Below are 19,189 nucleotides of genomic sequence, written 5' to 3' on the forward strand. Positions count from 1 at the left end.
AGGTGTGTATAGGCTTAATTAGGTGTGTATGCCGAAGAAAGAAGATCAAAGACGCCGATAAAGGATGTCGGTTTCAGGTGGTTTAGGTTTAGTCTTAAAGTATGAGTGTGTTTGTTTATGTGTGTGTCAGCTAGTGCACTCTTACAGTGTTGCCAGCTTTTGTTTTTGCTGGGCCTAATGTTGCCAGCTATGTCCCCAAGCACTTCTCAGTGCTTCTACATGTCTTTGAAACAAATGCAAAGGAATTGTTGCAACAATACTTGATAAAGATTAGCATCTACTGTAGTGTTCATTCCTTCCGAGTGTTTTGTCTGTCGGGACTTGAATCTTACAGCGGTTTTGTAGTGTCTCGGTTTGCTTTGCGAGAACGCTGTCCCAGTATACATATACTCGAGTAATATCAATATTTAAATTCCTTTAATTCTTTAATAAATTAAATTAGTATAAAGTCCCCAACACACCGCTAAAGTTAAATTATTTAACACAACATCGCGTTTGGCATAATTGTTACGATGGCCACGTCACAATTACGCTTTACGTCGATGCGGTGGGTCAGCTACGTCATGACCCTGCGTTCGGTGCGGTTACGTCACGGTCGGCTTAGTTACGTTACAGTTGCGGGTTTGTTACGTGGACGTCGCCGCTTTGCGGTTCGTAACAGCCACAGTATGTCGTAACGGTCGGTGCGGTGCGTAACAGCCGGACGATATTATATTGTGCGAAGATACGACGAGAGTATCGCGGTACCAAGATGTTTTCTCAATAAGCGGTCGGGTGATGCAGGGCCGTTGTTTGCTTTAGACTTCTTGCAGGTGGGCACTTGGTGGCGTGCGCACTGCAGGGCTTTTCTGTGAGACTTGCAACTTTTCGTTTGACGGTGAATGCTTGTTGGTGTGACTGTTTTTGTCTATGGGTTTCTTTTCCTTGCTTGGGTAAGGTCTATCCAGCAAAGGGTTTCTCACCAGAGTAGAAACCCACTACCATTGGCTGGGGGCTTGTCGTGCCGTAGTGGCTTTCCACCAACGCCAGCCACATAAACTATGAAGGTATTTTAATCCTGTTTTTATTTTCCAGAATTTCAGTTTCAGATATTTTCATCCGCACGTGGGCGCTAGCGATTGTTGGAATTACAGTTCGCATTGTTTGTAATTGTTATAATTGTAAGTCGCTTTGTGCTGTGACGTCATAATAAAATATATTTCTGAACTTTGATTACGTCATATCCGTGTTGCTTAATGATGAACTCGCGATACTAGTGACGTAATAAATGAAATTTGATTTTAATTTGATTGTTCTGTAGACGCCGCCACGCCGAAGTCCAACTGCGTCGAACTGACAGTACGCTGTGTGACGTCATAATGAAACAAGTGCATGAGGTAAGTGACGTCACAATCGTGGATTAAGAGCGGAAGTTATCGCGTTACGTATTATGACGTGTACAATGTTTATTGTTTCATAGTTAATCGGACGGAACAAATTAACTTGTGACGTCAGAGGGGTCAAGTCGCTTTATTTGTTTAAATTTTAGAATTGTTTAGCTTTTGAGACTAAACTATTGTGACGTCATAAACGAATTTCGCGTCTTCGTTTGTCAACGTTTTTGTTACTTGTGACGAAATAATAACTAATTAGAAATGCTGACGTCCTAATGTATTACGTAATAATATTGTGATGACGTAGCATGATAATGACGTAGCTCGGGGTAAAATCTACGCCTAAATTTGAAGAGAGAGCTTAAAAAAAACGAGAGCGGCGATAGAAAAAGGCGACTCCCTTTTTTCCACCCTGTCTCTTATATGTTGGAGTGAAATCTTCGCATCTTCCATAAAGTTAAAAGTTTCGAAGTTTTCACTGTTGGGTGATCGTTGCAGAATAATCACTATAACTAGGGTTTGTTACGTCATAAAAGATTTAGGGATAATTATTTATTTTGTAGAATTCTTATGCATTGTTACGTAGTAAGCGTTACGACGTCATACAGCAACCGCATTTTGTCTATTTATCGCAAAATTAGCTTTCTGACGTCACTGCATTATGACATCATCATGTATTACGTCACACAGGTGTTAGTAAGTTTGAATATGAACTGGGGATCAGCAATGGCGGTTGGACCATCCAGTGTGGGACATCCATTCGTGGGATCAGGAATGGCGGCCTCACTCACCCCTTCAAGATCAGGTTAATTAAACAATTAATGTTTTCTTAATTATTCGATAATTACTATTCGAACCCCACGGGTGCAGTTGACCTGTGACGCGATTCCACGCTATAGTGTTGCTACAATGGGCGTAAATGACGTCACCATAATACTTGGTTTGTTACGGAAAAGAATATCACCGTGACGTCATAATATATCTATATTTGGTAAAATAAAATTTCGCGCGATGTTTTTTATTACGTCATAAACAAGCGGAAGTGACTTCCTGTTAAAATATCGCGGTTTCTTCGTTTTGGTTCTTGTTACGTCATAATATTGTTGATTTAACGATTGTTAAAATTTGTTGAAACAAACCCGATTGTTACGTCATAACTGTGAGAAGAATCGCCGATTATTTTCCGGTCAAATCGCGATTTCCGTTTCTTATCCACACGGGACCTGTTGTCATCCTCACACAGTTTCATGAAACGCTTTGAACAGTTTAAATTACACGCCGCATCAATACGGGTGAATATCGACCACACGTCGGTTTGTTATGAGTTCGCTTTCATGTTTGACGTCACGATGACGTTTCATATATTTTGATGACGTAACAATAATGTCGGGATTTGCATTGTTGGTAGATAGGAGTGCTTATGTCGTCACAGACCACACCTTATACCCCTTGAAGTACCATTGTTACGTCACTTAGCTTTCCATAAGAGGCATTGTTGGAAAGCGCGCAAGACGCGATACCAGCTGTGACACTAAATATTGTGACGTCACGATTTGTAAACTTGTCATATTTCGGCAGCGTGCATGAGGTGTATGAATACACCATGTGTGTCTGGTGTATAAGTAGACACCCATGTTATAACTCGACAGCGAGCATGAGGTGTATGAATACACCATGTATGTCTGGTGTATAAGAAGACACCCATGTTATAACTCGACAGCGAGCATGAGGTGTATGAATACACTATGTGTGTCTGGTGTATAAGAAGACACCCATGTTATAACTCAACAGTGAGCACGAGGTGTATGAATACACCATGTGTGTCTGGTGTATAAGAAGACACCCATGTTATAACTCGACAGTGAGCATGAGGTGTATGAATACACCATGTATGTCTGGTGTATGAGAAGACACCCATGTTATAACTCGACAGCGAGCATGAGGTGTATGAATACACCATGTGTGTCTGGTGTATAAGAAGACACCCATGTTATAACTCGACAGCGAGCATGAGGTGTATGAATACACCATGTGTGTCTGGTGTATAAGAAGACACCCATGTTATAACTCGACAGTGAGCATGAGGTGTATGAATACACCATGTGTGTCTGGTGTATAAGAAGACACCCATGTTATAACTCGACAGTGAGCATGAGGTGTATGAATACACCATGTATGTCTGGTGTATGAGAAGACACCCATGTTATAACTCGACAGCGAGCATGAGGTGTATGAATACACCATGTGTGTCTGGTGTATAAGAAGACACCTATGTTATAACTCAACAGTGAGCATGAGGTGTATGAATACACCATGTGTGTCTGGTGTATAAGAAGACACCCATGTTATAACTTGACAGTGAGCATGAGGTGTATGAATACACCATGTGTGTCTGGTGTATAAGAAGACACCCATGTTATAACTTGGCAGTGAGCATGAGGTGTATGAATACACCATGTGTGTCTGGTGTATAAGAAGACACCCATGTTATAACTTGACAGTGAGCATGAGGTGTATGAATACACCATGTGTGTCTGGTGTATAAGAAGACACCCATGTTATAACTTGGCAGTGAGCATGAGGTGTATGAAAACACCATGTGTGTCTGGTGTATAAGAAGACACCCATGTTATAACTCGACAGCGAGCATGGGAAAACCACCCGCCGTTCCAAACTTTTATATCTCACGAAAATTATTCGAATATTTGACCTCGAGTAACCCCTGCTATTATTCCCGTGTATGGTGGAGTCACAATGCTCATAATTACGTCACAAAGAAATTTTAAACACAGGTTTTTATTTCGTATCCAATGGATAAGATTATGACGTCATAGTAGATTTTTGTTAAATCGTTAACTAAGTTTTCTCTATGACGTAACAAGTAATAATGATCAAGGGATTGTCGGGTATTGTGACGTAATAAGGTGAGATCTAGAATGTTAGTTTAGTTTGAAACATCGCGATTATAGCGACGCCAGCGGATAATTCGTGTTTATGATGTTAGAATAAACGTTTGTGACGTCATATGTAAGGTGATTGTTCGGTAATAAAATAAATTGTTACTTTATGACGTCACAGAACAAAATCTCGGCTTTCCGGTGTAATTGTGACGTAACAATTTGTTTCAATTGTCATCCTGTGTCGAATGTTCTAGAATTTCTAAACATTTGGTGGAAAGGCGATTTGTTTAAATAGGTCGGATGTCTGTTTGATGTTTATCCTGGTATAATGTTCGGCTTTTATCCCTGTAACATGTTTGTTGTTTATAACAGTACAATGTTCGCTATTTATCCACGGTTGTTTATACAGCGGGTATACCATCCGTTGTTTATCCTCACATTCGTGTCTTCGGTGAAACATTTGTAGCGAACTTTCATTGTCTTCGCCGCTAAGTGTCTATTGTGACGTCATGACACTTCCACTCGACCTCGCATCGCGGGCGAAACTACTGGTATTGTGACGTAACTATACATTAACACTGTGTAATAATATTGTATTGTGACGTCATAAAATATATGACAATGATGAATTTTCATTGAAATTTGTGGAATTTTAGAATAATCGGTTTATTTTCGATGTTTTCGGTTAAACTTTGTCGCAACATTAACACATTTTATAAAAAATTGAAACTTTTGTTTAAAATTCCCTAAAACTGACTCACAGTGATTGTGACGAAGCATTTGTTTGTGACGTAACAATCTAATGTTACGTCACAATCACTAATCGCGATTTAACCGTGTTCTAAATTTTCCAAGCCTACTATGACGTCATAAATAAAACTTGTAGCCTGTTCTATAATAAAACAAGTGAGTTTGTTACGTCAGAATGTCTTGAATCGTAACAAACACTATTGTGGCGTAGCTGGGTGTAATTTGTTCGTGTTAATGACGTAATAATGAACCCATTATGATCTCACTATGATCATTGTTAGCAAACTTTCGATTATTGTTTTATGCGACGTCATAATTTGAGTTACTTGTGACGTCATAATAAGCAGGTGCGCGCGAACACTCGACCCCTTGATAGAATAAACAAGTTATGACAAACCAGCGTTGATTGTTTATTGTTTTATTTTATTTCTATTAAAACAACATAATATACGATGTCCATGACTTAATTAAATAATTTTTTTTAAATTTATATTTCAGTGATGCACAATTAATTTCCAATTAACATAATTAATTGTTTTGGTCAACACTGCCGTTCAATTAACATTCCTTCCCTCCCCAACAAACTTTGTGATTTTAGTTGTTGGAAAGTGGAACGCCATTGTTTTTATACGGGGCCCATCAATGGCGGATACCAGTCACAAATATTCATTATAGCTTTGGTGAAATCTCTTCATTATTAAATAAAACAGGAAACATTTTTATTCAATAAAATATATTTTGTAAAAGTTAAAAAAAAAAACTTGAAAATCTTAAATTGGCCATCGACGCTCGAGTAGTTGACAATTATTCTGTTATGAAGTCAACAATCGTGAACAATGACTCTCGGATGTCTTCATTTTTATCAAGCGCGTGCTTTATTACGTCATAATCATTAACTGTCTTAAGATTTTGCATCGACGCCATTTTGTTTTAAATATTTTCCGCCCTTTAAATATTCTTTGTTTATTTAACAAAATATTTCGATGTTTCGACGAATTTGTAGAAATATTTCTATAATTTTCGAAAATGAATTAATTGTGACGTCATTATATATTGACCTCATAAGATTTTGTCGCTTGGTGGCGCGCTGGTTACCAACTAGACCGTGAAGTATAATTGACGTCATAAGTTCATACGTCATCCATCAATGACGTCACGTTGATGCCAGCGTGTGACGTAACGGTCTGATAAAGTTGATTCAATTGATATTGTGACGTAACAACCAGAGCGCGACTCGCGCTTTTATTTTGTAATAATCGAATTTTTAATTAATGAATAAAAAATGTCTATATAATGACATCATAAGCGATTGATTCTACAAACAAACTGCGTGTTATGACATAAACAATCGAATAATTGTTCATTGTCGCGAAGATATGAATTCGTCGATGCCTCGACACGCAAAAAAATGTTTTAATTTAATTAAAAAATCAGTTTTCACTTAAAATATAAAACATGTTTTATAATCAAATATTTTGGCGCTTAAATTTAAATCAACTTTCTGTATTGTGACGTAACACGGCTCACTTACGTTCAATAGAGCGTATAATTTGTAGTTTGTGCTTGTTTTGAACTTGTTGTTGGTTGCTTGTAGGAATTTAATTGACCGAAACTTAACGGACGGCGTGGGAAATGCGGGAACTTTAAGTAAACCTGTTCTTACGGATAAAACTTTAATTTTAAATTGTATCCAACGTTATACTGTTTGTAAGGTGTAACGGTCACGCCTTTTATATCGAATAAATTTTATAATTCTGTTTTATTCAACGATTGTTGTTTTTACTTTCCGCCTTTGTTACAGCGATTGAAAAAAGGAAATATAGAAATATTTAAAACTAATTTAACTTTGCGGTGAGCATACTTTGTTACAGACATTTAAACATTATTTCTATTTTATTTTTGCGTAATAATAAACACAGTTACGTCATAATACGGATTGTCCTTTGCCCGATTTTTCTCAATGTGACAAAATTTCCGATTTTTGTTAAAAGACAGACCCCCCCCCCTCACTAGTGGTCGCATTCCAATAGAGTCATCTTGTCCATATTTGGAAACCGCGTCGCGTAATCGCGCCAACATTCGGGAGTAATTCCTCAATTAAGTCATTTTCCATCCATTATAAAACGTTTGTTTAATATTTATTGTAACAACCCATATTTTCAACGACAATCAATATTCTCATATTACAGGATCACAACAAAGTAGTATTGATCGAATATTTTTAATATATAATATTTATCTTTTCATAAAAAAAAATTAATTATTTTGTGACACATTTTCCATATGTTTTAATATTTTACACAAACTCAGAGCAATTTAAATTTATGAAAAACAATAACCCCCCGCCCCCCCCCCATGTTTGAAACATTAACACCCCCCTTCCAGCCATGTAATTGGGTAAACTAGTCCCAGACTTTACCCATCCGACCCCGGAAACCAAACCCAACCACAGCCGGTCGCCATTTTGTTTCAATATTTTTAGAAAAACATTTTAAAATTTTAGTGACTTAGCTCTGGTTTGTTAGTTATGGAGAAAGTTATTTCTTGAAATTTATAAATTAGCGACCACGTTTTTATTCGACACTTTTTCCATAGCGTGTTTTAACAACTGTCGTTTTGCTGCAAATTCCATTCTCTTCGTTGTTTTAGTTAATTTTATTTTCGCTACCGTATTTGAAGAGATAAAAATCTCCTCAAATACGGTAGCGAAAATCCGGCCAGTAGCTTTCGTCCGAGCTACTGGCCGGACAAACCGATAGATCTTGAGGCTTACTCTCAACAGATCGCAGTGAGATTACTGCTCTAATGATCACGACACCCCGATCTTCAACTAGGTCGTTTGCGAATGATTTAGCACCCCGCCATTCGAGCAGGAGGATCAACCGACTGCGAGTCCGACACTTGCCGCGGACTCTTCGTTCGGATATGGGCTCTACCGACGACCCTTCGGGCCGACTAACTATGCCTCTCGAGGCCGAGGCACGAACGCATCGTCGCTTTCCAGGCGGGATTCTGACTTAGAGGCGTTCAGTCATAATCCCTCAGATGGTAGCTTCGCACCATTGGCTTATCAGCCAAGCACATGAACCAAATGTCTGAATCTGCGGTTCCTCTCGTACTGAGCAGGATTACTGTCGCAACAACACTTCATCAGTAGGGTAAAACTAACCTGTCTCACGACGGTCTAAACCCAGCTCACGTTCCCTATTAGTGGGTGAACAATCCAACGCTTGGTGAATTCTGCTTCACAATGATAGGAAGAGTTTTTGTTTTGGCGCAAATAACATCGTAACTAATAGACAGTCGTCGCGATTACCGATTATAATTTATTGCGAATATTTTTAACTTTTTTGACAAACACATCAATTACCCAGAGAGCACCCGTGTTATAACGCTCAATATTACATTACATACAATAACCTAACCCCGTATATTCCAGGGCACGGTGGGGTGAACCAGTTGGGCGGGGTTTACGTGAACGGCCGACCATTACCCGACCAAGTCCGACAACAAATAGTGGACCAAGCACACATAGGGGTTCGACCTTGTGACATTGCTAGACAACTCCGGGTGTCGCATGGTTGTGTAAGCAAGATATTAGCAAGGTTTGTGACGTAATAATAAAGTGTGTGACGTAACGATGAAGTGTATATGACATAAGATTAAAGTTTGTGACATAACTTAAAAAGTTAAACACTAATTCATTCTACACAACATGTATTTTTAGCTTATTTAGCATTGCTGGTATCCCTATTATTACGAACAACCCACATTATAACGGCACAAATTATAACCTTCTAATAATTTGAACAAACTGTGTCGTAATTACGACGTCACAATGGTAACATTCTAGAAGCTTTATTATGGAACAAATGCTACTGTTACGTCATATCTATCCTAGTTTTATACTTCAACAGTACCTAACAAGTTAGAAAATTTAACATATTATTTATTTGTAAGATTGCCAATCGACTTCTCTTAGTTGTTTTAGTTAATTAATCTTTGGTAACGTAATCAGAGATTCATAAACTAACTATATATTCTCATTATTGTTGCGGGGGAATATATATATTTAATATTAGAGATAAATATATAGTATGGCCAATATATGAATTACCTCGGTTAAACTTGTATTCACTTCCACCAGATATTACGAGACAGGCAGCATCCGACCTGGTGTTATCGGTGGAAGCAAACCTAAGGTAGCTACACCTCGGGTAGTGGAGAAGATATGTGATTATAAACGACAGAATCCAACTATGTTTGCTTGGGAGATACGAGACCGATTGTTGAGTGAGGGAATTTGTGACCATGATAATGTACCCAGTGTTAGTTCGATCAATAGGTGAGTTATCTATATGTATATGTATTTATATAATACGAGGATATTTGTAACTTTTTTAAATATTTTCTAAAAATTACCCGAAATTGTGTTTTGTGTATAAAGTGTTAACTTAAAAACATACAAAATCATAACAGTATTAAAATTTATATTATGTAAAAAAAACAAAAATATTTTTAAGTAATTTTCTCATTTCTGATTTCCCCTTCCTGTTTTGTGATGTCATAATGATGCTTGTCACTTCCTGTTGCATCATAATGCTTCATTATGACATAGTAGAACACATGACCTGAGAACAATTCCATGAAATATTGGGTGACTCAGCCACGTAAACCCACTAACCCCCTAATTAGGGGGCGGGTATTTATAAACTAACCAGACATGTTTGTAATTCATGGGGAAGATTTCTCCCATGTGTATATATAGTAGGGTGGGGTAAGATGGAACATATATATATAGTAGGGTGGGGTAAGATGGAACATATATATATATAGTAGGGTGGGGTAAGGTGGTACATATATATATAGTAGGGTGGGGTAAGATGGAACATATATATATAGTAGGGTGGGGTAAGATGGAACATATATATATAGTAGGGTGGGGTAAGATGGTACATATATATATAGTAGGGTGGGGTGAGATGGAACATATATATATATATAGTAGGGTGGGGTAAGGTGGAACATATATATACAGTAGGGTGGGGTAAGATGGAACATATATATATAGTAGGGTGGGGTAAAATGGTACATATATATATAGTAGGGTGGGGTAAGATGGAACATATATATATATAGTAGGGTGGGGTAAGATGGTACATATATATATAGTAGGGTGGGGTAAGATGGTACATATATATATATAGTAGGGTGGGGTAAGATGGTACATATATATATAGTAGGGTGGGGTAAGATGGTACATATATATATATAGTAGGGTGGGGTAAGATGGAACATATATATATATAGTAGGGTGGGGTAAGATGGTACATATATATATATAGTAGGGTGGGGTAAGATGGTACATATATATATAGAGGGTGGGGTAAGATGGTACTTATATATATAGAGGGTGGGGTAAGGTGGTACATATATATATAGAGGGTGGGGTAACAATTTAAATGCCACCAACGTTAAAATAAGATTCTATTTATAAGATGTTTATGTTGCCTCCCGTTTTGTTTAAATTAAAATCCTCTGAGATTTTCCAGATGACTGGTTTGTTAATACCAGGTAACTATATGGGTTTATGAGGTCACACGGTGCATTGTTGGTGGATAATCGGGGTTGTGATGTCACAATGCATCGGTTATATAGGGACAGGGTTTCTATGCTAGATTACATTTATATAAGATATCTATGTTGAATATTTGTAACTCTTAAATCAGTAAAAATCAAAACTAATAACTTTGTCATAATGTTTATTATGATGTCATAATGTTGTTGTTTAGGATTGTCCGAAACAAAGCTGCAGAAAATGCAAAGTCGCACCAACAACTCATGGTCCCAATGACGCCGTCATCGCTGGGTAATTTATATACTTTTTTATATGTATATATATATGTATATTTTATTTATCTCTTTAAATACAGCAATAAAGAAGAGGGAATTAGGTTAATGGACTAACACCCCATATAACCTCACCCATATAGAATATAGTAATACTAAACCACCCCCCCCCCAGGTATCCACACAAACGGTCCGATATTAATGGAACACGAGATTCGCGGAACGTACACGATTAACGATATATTAAGGTTACCCCACAACCCCCTTCCCCCACATAACCCCCCCACCACTGAAACAGACCCAACACATTATAAACAAGCCGAAAATGGGATCCATTATAATCATAACGGTGAGTGGAACATAAAAACATTATTTTTATAATTATTCGCTTCAAAAAATATTTTAAGTAAAAATTTTTAAAAAAAGTTTGTAATTTTTAAATTACTATTTTTGTCGATTGTTCTGGTTTATGACATCACAAACCCCATTTCTTGATTGGACTAATCACAAAAGAGTCTGAGACAGTCGCAAACGATTGTTTGCATAACAAACTTCATTGTTCAGGTTACTGTTGATGTAATAACTAACATTGTGACATCACAGACAACAAACAATGATTCACAAAAATCTAGAATTGAATCAAAAAATTTTAGAATTTTATTTTACGAAGGGTGATTGTTGTGTTTATGATGTAACAATGAGGGGATTTGCGGCACAACTGGGGCATTAATCGACATAATTTGGTCGGTGGTTGCGAAATTGCCGGCAGATGAAAGGACGGGGTGTTCGGTTTCCCAGTAATTGAGGTCGCTCCTAAATTATATAAGATTTCTATGCCAGCGTTACGCTTCTTGATTTTTAACAAGAGATTATCAAAGTATTCGGTTGCTAAGTTTCGTTGGGCTACTGTGCAACAATTTACTTTGGTGAATGTGTGAAAATAATTTCTATGATTCACCTTTTAACCTCATGCTCGCTGCCAACCACGCCCGGGGTAATTATGGGTGATTCAATTATTTATGTGGGGCTGCCAAAAGTTAGTAATTAAATATGAAAACTTAATCTTTTGTTAAAGAAACAGTAATACCCTGGTTATGCCTTGCTGTACAGCAGACGAAATGTTGGTACAATTATATATTTTTACAAGGAGAGATATTTTTATTATTACATAATATATGAAAGCTACCAAGACTTTTAGTAAAAGTTAAAAATATTAGGTTTTGTTGAAATAATAACATATGAAATGTGTAATCACTCCTGTTGTTTTGATGTATGAAAGATGAAATATTAACAGTTTGATGTTTTAAACATTTTCTGTAAAAGAAATGATTCTAATATTACGTTATACCTGGTAACATCAACAACAAAATTAAACTTAAGTTGTTCATTGATACACCACGTACCAAGGATGGTGTTACTATGACATCATAATTGACGATAATGACATCAGACAAGTAACATTGTAGTTTGTAGATAATTAGATCACTATGACATCACAAGGACAAGGTGTTTCATCACAATCAAGCGGTTGTGATGTCATAGTTAACTTCGCCGACAGTATAAACTTTGTGCCGAAGTAAATCCATAAAAATAACATTTATAAATATTTAAATAAAATTAAACTAGACAAAATATTTTTCACAAAAGTTTTGTATTTTCTTAAATCCTATGAGACCTTAGTACGGTTGAAACATAAACATATTATATCAAACAGCAAAATATTTAAATTTCAGTCAACACATTAAATAAATTTTGATTACAAAAAATATTTTCCAACCACAACTTTTCAATGATGATGTCATAATGTATTTTTTATGAATATTTAATAAACATAGAAATATCATTCTTAGACAACTACAGCGAGCACATCGGGCAGGTGTCGCGCATGAACGGTTTCAATAGATTCGCTTCATCGACCACAGCATTACCCACAATGCAACAATCAAGTCATGTGACTTCTCAGATGAATTTCGTTCGTAAAGAAAACAAGGTAACATAGAAATAACATAAATGTGTTTATCTATTTAAACATGATTGTGAAGATGATAAAAACAAAGAAGAGAATTCGAACTATCAGCAAAACTACAGTCGTTAAAACCCGTTATAAATATAAGGTGTGGGAAAGAGCGTCAAAGCTTGGTTGTACACATAGATATCTTATATCATGTTTCAACCAAAGTATTTCCGATGTTAAGCGATAAACATAGATATCATATACCACGCCCCAGGTGTACGAGGGGGTGAATCACCCCCCAACCCACTAACCCTAAATATCCCGTGTTGTCACGACAACTAAAATCGTGTTTCGCGCATCGTTGGTTTAGGATTGTGACATCATAATCATAGTTTATACGTTACACTTTAAAATGTGTTTAACGTTCAAAACAAGAAATATAAAAAAAGTGAATAAAATAAATAAAGTTGAAAATAATTTTAATCACGTTCCGCTCCATTGGTTGAGGATTGTGACATCATAATCACAGTTTAACAAAGTAATTTACGTGTAACAATGTAGGCCATGTTATAACAAACTAATGTTCAAACAGAATTGTAAAACTTGTCAATATGTTAAGAATATAAAGAAAAATTTATAATAAAAATTAAAAATAATTTCATCTCCGTGGCAACTCGGTGTTTACCTTATTAATTATCATCGTCCGTGCCACCTGTTACAATAAAGTCACCCGAGCAAACAGAACAAGATTTGTTTCGTTTAAATTAAATTCATAGAAACAATATATAATGTTGTGAAACATTCGTTTCACTCGTAAAACGAAATTGTTCAAAAATATTTCAAAATTTTCCCCACAAAATTAGGAGTGGTGAAACTGCTCCTACTCTTTGCTCATCTTTTTCTCTTTTTTCTCTTTTCCTCCTTTCTCTCTCTTTTATCCAGGAGTCACAAGCCCCATTATTACGCAACAATGGGTTTTGCGCTGCCATAATCCGCAGGATAATGAAATGGGTCCCAGGGTCCCAAACAAAGCACAAATTACACCGCTCGTCGCCATTTTAATCGAAACTATCGGTTTGTGGGCAAATTATACGTTATCTTCATGCTTTTACAATTTAAACTTTTATGAAAGTTTTTTTAAGTTCTTTAATTTCGTATTAAACATAAACAACATTGAAATAATATTTGTTTCTTATCAACCACACTTTATAAGAATGTTGTTTTGCTGCCAATTCTCTTCCCAATGTTAATTAGCATGACCATTTGTTACTGTACATGTACTGTTGCTGAGTATTTTAAAATGGCTATGTTGATTATTTATGTTTATAACTGTATATTATTTCTATGTTTACGTTATTTATAATATTTCTGTCTTTATATGTTGTATTATTTCTATGTTCCAGGGATTGGATTATTCGTACGATTGTCGCGGTTCAACGAATTCACCCAACGTAGCTACTTACCCAGGTAAATCCCCTTTTCACCCGTTACATGTCACCCCATTAACCCCATCATTCACCCCAGCGCAAAAATCACCCGAAGGTAAAGTTTTTGTGAAGGAGGAGACGGCACCCCCCTCTAACTCCCGTACAACCCCCGATACCAACCCCAACACCCCTAACCCTGCATCCCCGGAAACGCAACTCACCCCCCTCCAACCTGTAGACCCCCCACTCCCCAAACAACCCCCCACCCAACCCATTACTTACCCCAAAGCCCCCCAATTCCCCCCCACACAACCCACCTACCCCACAAACTACCAAACAACCCAGTTTTCAACTTACGACACCCGTTACCCCCCTTACCCACCCCAGGAACCCTACTTTCACCCACAACCCCCATATAATGACGATTACCAACCCCGTACCGTCTTACCCCCTGTCCCATCTTTCCTCCCCCCTACATCTCATAATTACCATTGTTACATCACAACGACATCATCATCACGTCATTATCAAACCAACCAATCACAATCAGGTATTTCATTCTATCTATGACATCATAATGCATGCTTATGACATCCGTGACATCACAATTTCACCATAAAAATAAAAAGTCATTCGCTTTCTAAACCAATATATAGTAAGTTGGGGTAAGAAGGTTCATGTTTCATTCTTCTTACATCCCCTCATTTAGTAATAAACATAAATATTTAAATAATTAGAAAACCGTTTCCTCACGAAAGAACGCTGGTAACTGTTTAAAACACGATCTAGCAAATATGGGACATTACGCCCTAACCATCTTACCCCGCAGTATATCTACTGTTGCGTAATATTTCATCTTAACTATGACATCACAATGCACGAATCACTTTAGAAGCTTTTAGTGATTGTTACGTAACAAACAGTCATTTGACCTTGTGTAAATATCAGTTACCACTGGGTGGCAGCAGAGAGGTAGGATTAAGTTATTGCGCAATATTCGATAACAATGCCCTATTGTTTGAGAAACATGGAAATCCTATATATCCATCTCGGGTTTTTGGTCATTTTTACTCAAGTAGATTTTACCCATAGCGTGTTTTAACGACTGTCGTTTTGCTTTTAATTTTCTTCTCTTCGTTGTTTAATTAATTTAATCTTCACTGTTGTATTCGAAGAGACAAATAATATTTTTGTAAAAATACTTTTCACAGTGTTACCTCACAATCAACCTCGAGCTAACTGTGATGTCACAATCAGCCCAATGACATCACAAACCAACACTGCAAACGCGACAGTTTCACCCAGCAACAGTGGGGGTTACTCTGGGTCAAGTTTTGCCCCGATCACAACCGCGTACGCTCCGACAGGTAGGTGGGGGTAGAGAGGTGTGATGTCATAAAGATTATTTTCTTTCAGTTACATCGTAATTTATTTCAATAAAACTCATGTTTGGTTCAGCAACCACGGGGTAGTTACAACGTGTTTAACATCTTTACTTTTGCTGTTAATTCCCTTCTCCTGGTTGTTTTAAACAATTTAGTCTTCGCTATCGTGTTCGAAGAGTAATACTAACGTTTAATCGCAGGTGAGTTTGTGGATTATGGATATCAACAATACAATCAACACTGGAAGTTTGGCCAACAGCACCATAATGGTAGGTGTTGTAACTTATCGTTTGTGTTATATGTATGTATGGTGACAGTCGTTATAACACGGGTGTTCTGTTTTTTACACCTTGTGCCCGCTAACTATTGTTGTTACCACCTATGTAACTTTGTGGGTGATTGTTTTTATGTATGGATGATAATTTAGGATGATAAACTCATATTTACAGATAGCAACACTGGTAAAGTTTTGAATCTTCGAGGTAAAGAACATCCGGCAACACTGGAGATGGTCAGCGCTCAATAATCACCTTTGTTCTTCACCATTGTGTTCGTTTGTGACGTCATACCCATTTGTCTTCAATTGTTACGTCACCACCTGCTTCATTTTTATATTATTTCTATGTCGCACTGCCACTAAATGCTGCGAACCGAAGCCACCACTAGGTAGCGATAGATGTTCATCATTGTTTCGTAATAAACATTTTTGTACAAATTATTTACCTCGTTTTTCTATGTCACAATGCGGCCTGTGACGTCACTTACGCATCGCGAACTTCGAATGTCTCCAATTGTGCGGTTGTGACGTCAAAATAACAAGATGGGATATTGTGACGTCTTTGTCGATAGTGACGTAACGATGTGAGATGTTTGATATTGTTACGTCACGAGAAGGAAATGTACTGCGAAATGATAAGTGACGTCATGAGATGTCTAACGCAGTATATGCTCCCATAATGAAACAAGCTCTTTTCCGCCACCTGGTGACAGCCTTGCAATACAGTTACCACCGCAAGATGTCGCCCTTGATTTACATTGGGGAGTTTGGTTGCCATGTTGAATGAGAATAAAACTTGCAGGTTTGGGAATTAGCAACAAAAATTGATTGTGACGTAATGATTATTGTGTTGTTTCATTATTAATATTTATGTTATTTTTATATACATTGTTTTATATACATTGGTTACCTAGTATAAACATCGTCCTTTGCCAAGACATCATCAGTATATTATTGAATCCCCATAAAGTTACTGCCGTATTATTATGTTAACGTTGTAATTTGTTGTTGGTATTTACCATTGCTATAATATGTCAACTATATTATATTAGATTTTTATGAATTTGTTTTAACAGAGTAATACAATGAGAATGAACAACCATGTGTATTGACCATGCATGTTATGTATGTTCGATTCTAGACTACAGGATACCGGGTTCGAGGCTCGTTGCTGCCACTATAATGGTCCCCCATGTGTAATAACAAGTAAGTAGATTGTATGATTAATTCTTTGCTGTCGTGTTTGAAAACATAAATATTGTGTTTATTGTGTCATAATGTGTAGAAAGACTGGGGTTTTGTTGCAAATCCCCACCTCTTCGTTATTTTAATTAATTTGATGTTTGCTATCGTTTCCGAATAGATAAATAATATTAATGTATTATGTCATGATGATGTCATTTAAAGTTTGATTGACAGGTTGCACATTATATACAATTACTTGTACGTTGTAATACGTGACTTGGTGTTTCAAGTGGTTGTGTCAAGGACAGTTACAGCTCAATGCTGCCACTAGTGTATATTTGTCTTTGGGCAAGATAGCTAATAATAATTGTTGCGATCTAATTCTTGAGCTGCTAATGTGCTGTTCAAACTGTCCGCTGTGTAAACAAATGTTCATTTAAAATTTAATATTTCAATGGACCAAACATTTGTCGTAAATTTCATTAAAGTTTAATCTTGGAAATAACATTGACAGCTTTTCTACATTCGTGTAGTTTCTATTGTTGGCAACGTCTGTTCTGTTAAACGGCAACAAACTTTAGAAGTGATACTCGCTACCAAGTAATAAACGTTTGAATTAGAAATTCTAAGAAAAATCCAACTTCCTCAATTGCGACGCTAAATCCCTTTGTTTGTGGTTTGGAAACCATTGTCTATTAAGCATTGTGATTGTTCATTGTTTCATCACAGATACAATTATGAAGTGTTTGATTATGTTTTGTTTGATGTGGGGGTTAGTGTACGGGACGAGGACGCAACCTCATTCAAGAAACCCGATCTCAGTGCAGCAACAAACATTCAAGCTTCAGCCAGTTGTGTAAGTTTGCGATAATTATAAAACTCAATATGAGTTGATTGTATGTTGGGTTTAGCTGCCACGCTTTTTATTTGAGATTTTTACTCAAGTAGTTTTACCCATCACGTGTCATTTTGCTGCGTATCCCTTTTCTTCATTGTTTTAATAATTTGATCTTTGCTATCGTATTCAAAGAGATAAATGTTATTGTTTTCAAACAATACTTTTTTAATTTGAAATATTTTCAGAATTGTTCCCCCAGCCTACAATCAAGCGATGAAGCAAGGAGAAGGTATTGCTTGTTGTACCTCATGCTCGCCGCCGAGTTATACACCTCATACTTGCTGTCAAGTATGTGGTAACTTGTAAGCAGGCACGAGGCGTTTAAAACAGATGTCGTTGCCCCGCCATGCGAGGATAAACAAGTTGCATACGTGGTAACTCCTAAGTGGGCATGAGGTGTATGAAACAAAACACCTGTGTTATAACGACTGTCATTGCCCCGCCATGCAAGGATAAATAAGTTACATACGTGGTAACTTGTAAGCGGGCAGGAGGTGTATGAAACAGAACACCTGTGTTATAACAACTGTCGTTGCTCCACCATGCGAGGATAAATAAGTTACATTTGTGGTAACTTGTAAGCGGGCACGAGGTGTATGAAACAGAACACCTGTGTTATAACAACTGTTGTTGCTCCACCATGCGAGGATAAATAAGTTACATTTGTGGTAACTTGTAAGCGGGCACAAGGTGTATGAAACAGAACACCCGTGTTATACGACGGTCCTTGCCCCGCCATGCGAGGACAAACAAGTTACATACATTGTAACTCATACAATCATTCATTAGAAATGTTGTTCGATCTTCTGGAAAGCAGTCGGTTGGATTGACCATTGTTACATCAGGAATGAAAGGAAGAAATAAAAGAAATAAATTCTAGAATTAAAATAACCAACTTATTAATACACTTCTTATGTATTTCAGTAAGGTTTAATTTTGAGGGTGTAGTAGTTTGTTTTGCTCAATAGAATAGATTATGTATATGTAAAACACAGCATAATAAAAAGAAAATCATTAGTTGGATATTGGGTTTGTTCCAAAACACCTCGTCATATCTTTAATAAATGCACTTACGCCCTCTGCTGGTACTGTTGCTTTATTGATCCTCACCAATAGGTGGCGAACAAGAGTTGCACGAGTATAATAAATGGGGACAAAACATGAGACAGTTTCAGTTAATAAATATATTA

General features: G+C 36.9%; 1 protein-coding gene across 3 annotated transcripts; it reads left to right on the top strand.

Moving 5' to 3' along the window:
* Positions 1 to 953: 953 nt before the first annotated feature.
* On the top strand, positions 954 to 18,898 carry LOC149735203 (uncharacterized). Of its 3 annotated transcripts, none has more exons than XM_089879389.1 (17): positions 956 to 1,160; positions 1,301 to 1,376; positions 2,064 to 2,178; positions 8,463 to 8,628; positions 9,171 to 9,368; positions 10,816 to 10,892; positions 11,049 to 11,222; positions 12,724 to 12,863; positions 14,231 to 14,294; positions 14,352 to 14,804; positions 15,466 to 15,621; positions 15,840 to 15,908; positions 16,089 to 16,718; positions 16,993 to 17,122; positions 17,831 to 17,957; positions 18,185 to 18,373; positions 18,789 to 18,898. In XM_089879389.1, the coding sequence occupies exons 2-13, from the start codon at positions 1,359 to 1,361 to the stop codon at positions 16,163 to 16,165; spliced, it is 1,707 nt and encodes a 568-aa protein (XP_089735515.1). In that variant the 5' UTR covers positions 956 to 1,160; positions 1,301 to 1,358; the 3' UTR covers positions 16,166 to 16,718; positions 16,993 to 17,122; positions 17,831 to 17,957; positions 18,185 to 18,373; positions 18,789 to 18,898. The 3 variants fall into 3 exon arrangements, with proteins under 3 accessions (XP_089735516.1, XP_089735515.1, XP_089735513.1); XM_089879387.1 differs by having other exon boundaries at positions 18,185 to 18,228; XM_089879390.1 differs by lacking the exon at positions 11,049 to 11,222 and having other exon boundaries at positions 954 to 1,160; positions 18,185 to 18,228.
* The last annotated feature ends 291 nt before the right edge of the window (positions 18,899 to 19,189 follow it).

The sequence above is a fragment of the Ciona robusta genome, chromosome 6, assembly GCF_009617815.1.
Source record: "Ciona robusta chromosome 6, ASM961781v2".
Classification (NCBI taxonomy): Eukaryota; Metazoa; Chordata; class Ascidiacea; order Phlebobranchia; family Cionidae; genus Ciona; species Ciona robusta.

What these genes read in the sequence shown, in the direction of transcription:
- LOC149735203 (XM_089879389.1), top strand. An exon ending in GATCCATTATAATCATAACG is followed by an intron (nt 11,223 to 12,723) that starts GTGAGTGGAACA and finishes TATCATTCTTAG; the next exon opens with ACAACTACAGCGAGCACATC. An exon ending in TGGCCAACAGCACCATAATG is followed by an intron (nt 15,909 to 16,088) that starts GTAGGTGTTGTA and finishes TCATATTTACAG; the next exon opens with ATAGCAACACTGGTAAAGTT.